At 35.4% G+C, this 5,491-nt stretch overlaps 1 protein-coding gene across 3 annotated transcripts in view; it reads left to right on the top strand.

The window, feature by feature from the left end:
- Nucleotides 1-510: 510 nt before the first annotated feature.
- PRG4 (proteoglycan 4) overlaps nucleotides 511-5,491 on the top strand; it is a 34,365-nt gene continuing 29,384 nt past the window's right edge. For 2 of the 3 annotated variants that reach the window (XM_025204515.1, XM_006023881.2), the window contains exons 1-2: nucleotides 511-542; nucleotides 1,157-1,255. In XM_025204515.1, the coding sequence (XP_025060300.1) occupies nucleotides 1,162-1,255 (94 nt within the window). In that variant the 5' untranslated portion in view covers nucleotides 511-542; nucleotides 1,157-1,161. Of the gene's footprint in view, nucleotides 543-1,156; nucleotides 1,256-4,637; nucleotides 4,760-5,491 lie in introns of those variants that run through there. The other variant, XM_025204514.1, reaches the window with a different exon arrangement.

Below are 5,491 nucleotides of genomic sequence, written 5' to 3'. Positions count from 1 at the left end.
AGCAGGAAGTACCATGTACACATTGTAAAATGTAGCCCCCAGTTTAGTCCAGTGTGAATTAACAGTATTATAACTACAACTAAATGTACATATATAACTACTAGATGTATTTAAGTATAATGCCAAAATCAATAACTGATAATGATTTTAAACAAATATTTACTAAGTATGATATAACGGGAAAGGAATATACTCAAAGTTTGGCTATAATGATTTGCTATCACCATGCCATATTATCTAGTGCCTGCCAGATGCATTACCATCTCAGGACAATTTGTTCATTTCACTCTGAAATTAAAAAGTGTTTTGACTAATAAGTCTACATTTATTTTTGTACTCATATTTCTTAATGGAAGTATTTTCCAGATGTTGCATTAGTCTAGTCATCTGGGATCATTTCCAAGTGGGGTGGAAAATTGGCTGTAATAAGTTGTCACTGCTGGTTTTGTTTAATAATTGGCTACCTAGTTCATTGCAATGTATTTACAGCAATATATAAGAGGTCTGAAACATCACTGAAAGTGAGACATATCCTTTGTTGGGTGAGTGCAATACCTCTCTTTTTACAATATTTTGTCCAAAGTACTTTCCTAAAAATAAATTAATCTTCTTTATTGGGGGCCTAGAATATGGGTTCCCATTTATTTTTGTAACAAGAACTACTTTGATCCAGCATCCCCCACTAGTCATATTTAGATGTCTAAACAATAATGAGAAGTTTAGGTGACATTATATTTTACTAAATCTGTTAAATAATTTGACAATTTACAGTGTCATTTTTTTGGTCAAAATATAAGATAAATTTCCATATCATTAGATTACTATCTTGAAGAAAAGAAACTTAAGCATATCTAATTGACTGTATTTATATATGCCTAAATATAGCAAATATATACATTTGGTAGAAAACATAAGCCCTATAAAAGTATGTTCATTACCTATATTATTATTGCAAATCATAATATCTAATCAATGTATACTGAAGAAGGGATTCATGGTAAAATTCTGAGTTAGCAAAGTTCTCTTAGCATATTTTCAAACTGAAGTTTAAAGTTGTTACACAATTTTTATTAGGTACTTAAACGTTATTTTATTTTGTTAATTGTAATCTACAGAATTAAATTTAATATACTAATTTGACTGCGTTAATTTTCAGGAAGGATGCATTACCTGAGAATAACCATGGTGTGGAATATACTCTACATATCTCTGACATTATTTTCTGTGTCCTTGATCCAGCAAGTTTCATCTCAAGGTACCGTAAGATACAAAGCAAAAGCACAGTTTACTGGATATTTGAAAGTATAACAAGCACGATACCCTAATTTAAAAAAAAAAGTCTAACTTCAAACTACAACATTTTACAACTTTTTTTCACCACACGGGTATCAATTTAATTTGAAAATTTTCAGGGTATTTTAATATAAATTGGCCTTCTTTTCAGTGGAATAATGTGTACAAGTCAATGTCACGTAAAATATGTATGTACATACTGTGTGTGTATCTATCTTTTTCCAGTGCTATATTCTGCAGATCTTATTGCCTACCATTAGCAAAATTCATTGCTTGGAATAATATCACTAATTTATCTGAGCAGGAGTCTTTAAATATCAAACAGAAATTGGACAAAGAAAATACATACCATGCTAACTAAATATTTTCCTTGTTTTTAACTTTGTATCTAAATGCATGACCAGCCACTTTGCTTGTTACATTAACTCCTATAAATAGTACAGATTCTTTTATTGTCTCATTTAAAATTTTACATCTGACTATTAATTGGCATGGTATTCTTTTGAAGAATGGAAGGAAATACAGCACTACAAATATTTAATGTTGCTGTTAATTCTTAAGTAATTAAATTATTAAGTTTCTATAGCAAAAAATGATATGTAGCTGCCCAGTAAGAAATCAGAGAAGGGTAAATGTGGATTTCAACATCTAATCTTTGTGTAGCAGGAATCAAATTTTCCCTGCTGGGGACCTGAGGCCTCCACTGATTTCCTGCCTTACTGTCAGGAATGAAAACACTAAAACCATTTATGCTATATGCTTTAAAAATAACTTCAAACAGAAAATAATCTTAACAATTTGTTTTTCGGCTTCACCTATATTCTATCCTTAGTTCAGTTCTCTTATATAGAAGGGCAACTGGGACATAATGGACTAAGTATAGCTTAATTTTCTTCCCTATCTGGCTTCTATTCATAACTGTATCACTTACTGAGAGCCCTTGGACAACGGTCTTCATATCTTAGCAGCACCTATCCTCTATTTAAGAATCAGATCATATGTACTCATCTCTAGAAAACATTGTGATGAGAAGTGCTTTTAATGATCCCTTCCCCTCCTATATCTCTCCCCTGCAATCTCCTCTCCTTCTTGATACACGCACATGTACAGTTTTTTGTTGTTCAAAATTATTCTTGTCTTCAGTATTGTGTTACATGTTATTTCTTGTTTGCTTCTTGTCATTTCAACACACTATCTGGAGTCTTTTTAGCTTGTTCTAAATGTTTAAGTTTCCTTGCTCATATTTAAGGATGCTTCACCTGTGGCCCTGTGCATTTCATTTCCAGAAGTAGAAGCAGTTAGCATGCTAAGTGTGGATTTCACTTAGTGGGGGGTAATTCTCCAAGGTATTTCCAGCTTTATATCAATCCAAAATATATTATTTGTGGCAAGCTGTTCCATGAGGCGACTGTACTAAGGTACTCATTGCATGCATCTACATGAGACGCTGGCTGCACAATCACCTGATACTACTGTGCAGTAGCATTGCGTGGCAAAAACCGTGGTGAGACGCTACCGTGCAGTAGTATTAGGTTACTGCACAGTAGCATCACTTAAAAGGTGTTACTGTTCATTTATTACTGCGTAAACTCCAGTTACTGCACATTTATTTAGTACTTGCTTATACAAATACTAAATAAATGAACAGTAGCGTCTTGTGTAGATGTGCCCACTGGTGATTAGGATCCTCAGAGACAACCAAAATGTATTTTATGCTTTAGTGTAGGGCTGGGATCCAACAGTTCCTACATTCCCCCAGTACTAACACTGATTCCCTCTCTGACCCTTTCAGGCAACCAATTTGAAATGTAATTCTGCTCTGAAAGTTGGCTGTAAAAATGGCACCATGATTATGATGGTATTCATCAGTTGAAAAACTAAACACTATTCCTTTTGTTAATGGGAATCCTTGCAAATAGGCATTCTCCTGTTTCTGGACATTGTACTCAATTATAAAGAATATATATACTGCCAGTGGCACTTGTGGAATTTCAGTTCTTCCTGACTTTCCTGTTAGTTTTTCTTCTGTGATCAGATTAAGATTGTATCCTATTATTGGACAAGTACAGTTGTCACTGAAGACACAATCTGGCCTTTTAGAATATTCATTACTATTGCTGATGAGCTGGCAAGAAACCATCCTGACTTGTATATCCCAGGTTCAACTTTCAGTGCAGGCTGGCAGTCAGAAAATAATCCTTTCTGGAAGTTGAAACAAAATAAAAGTATACAGCCATGTGGTGTCATGTTTAAAATTATTCAGAACAGAATTGGTCTTAAACCTCACTGTCTCAGACATAATGTGTATACTCCCTGTGTAATATGGGGATGTATCTCTCTCTTTTTTCTTTTGCAAAATATTTTGAAGTTTTAAGATGTTCTGTTCAACTTAAAAAATTTTAGCATCCCAAGTGCAAAGAAAAGGTAACAAAACAGTTAGAAATAAACAAGTTATGTCAATCTTAGTTTTATAGGTTTTTTGGGGGGTATTTTTGCTATCCTCTAAGACTTATTTTCCCCGATGGTGAGCTGTGAACAGTAAAATACTTGTGCTTGCAATAGAACAGATTCAATCAGAATAACAGGTTTTGCTTAGTGATGGACCTGAACCAAATCCCTCACTCACCACATCCTCCCAACAGGGGAAGCTTTGAACTTCCATTAGTTTCCAAACCAAGTAACTGGGTCCAGATCCAATCTGCACAAGTGGTCCCCATTTTTTCCCGTTGTATTGCTACTCACCCTCCAGATCTCAACCCCCCTTGAATGTTAGCATCTGTGAATCTGCCTCTGCATTTTGAAATGCAGGCCCATCTCTAATTTGAATCCAGTGTACTATTTCAATTATTGCAACCTTTAGCTCAGCACTCTAGATTGTAGTAACATATATAAATGATGAACGAGTATAGCTGCACAGATTAACACAGGATGGCCCAATCAAATTCCCAGATAAATCAACGGGATTTGCCACTGATTTCTTTGGGAGCAGAAACACACTTTATATTTTCTCCCTATACAATATATGTTACTTTTTTCTGATTTAAATTTTTAAAAAATTCTTATTACAAATCACATTAGGATTGGACTTACACTATTACATCCAAACTTGGAAAACAGCCAAGAACTTGATCAAAAACGTTTCTTTTAGGGCCCGATTCTACTCCTGTTGAAGGCAGTGGAAAAACTCCCATAGATTTCAGAGGGATTTAGATTGGGCCTGGAGCTCCTGATAATAATGAGTGAGCAAATGGATTCTTTAAGAAGAAAAATTCTTTGCCAGTCAATGCTTCCTTGCTTACTGCTGTGGTTTGGCAATGTTTACACTAGTATTGTGTGATTTTAGATTTATCAAGCTGTGCAGGGAGATGTGGGGAAGGGTATTCTAGAGAGGATGACTGCCATTGTGATTATAACTGTCAACACTTCATGGAATGCTGTCCTGATTACAAGAAAGTCTGCACTGTGGGTAAGTGCTCAAATCCCAGCCAGCTTCACTGATGAGGAGCCCTGCTCCTAGTTATTTAATACCCCTTTTACAACACTGCCTCATTTTTTCTCCGTGTTTACATGTTTCCTTTCCTTTACTGTGTCTTCTTTTTTCTTGTTGTATTGTGACTCCAAAACCCCACTTGATGGCCACTTAAAAAAACATTACCTGTTTATGTGTACAATAATGGGACGTTACCAAGTAAAGTGCTCGACTTTTAAAAAGAATAGAGCAGTGTGCCAGGGAAGCATTTTACTTAATGCTTCCTGTCTTTCTACTTGAAACACAATTAGGGCTTCATCTACTGAGGTTGGGGGCTGGGCCTAAGACGTTTGTTTGTTTGTTTGTTGTAACATTTGTTTAAAGCAAATTAAGGAGGGAATAACAAATCTAAGATTTTCTTAATGGAGGAACATGGTCATTCCATCCAGAATTGTAATTCTATACAGGAATATTTTCAGTAACTCTAGGGTCAGCAGGCCTGAACCAAAAGCTTCGTGAAGCCAACAAGAAATTTTGCTATTAACTTCAATGGACTTTGCATCAGGCCCACAATCTGTTACTGGTTTATGTTACTAGCCTAAAATCACTAAGGAATGCAAAGAGATAGTTTCATAGTTTCGTAGTTTCTAGGGTCGGAAGGGACCTGGGCAGATCATCTAGTCTGACCCCCTGCCATGGCAGGAAAAAGTACTGGGGTCAAATGACCCC

The sequence above is a fragment of the Alligator sinensis genome, unplaced genomic scaffold, assembly GCF_000455745.1.
Source record: "Alligator sinensis unplaced genomic scaffold, ASM45574v1 scaffold468_1, whole genome shotgun sequence".
Classification (NCBI taxonomy): Eukaryota; Metazoa; Chordata; order Crocodylia; family Alligatoridae; genus Alligator; species Alligator sinensis.
This window is presented reverse-complemented; position numbering and strand designations above follow the sequence as displayed.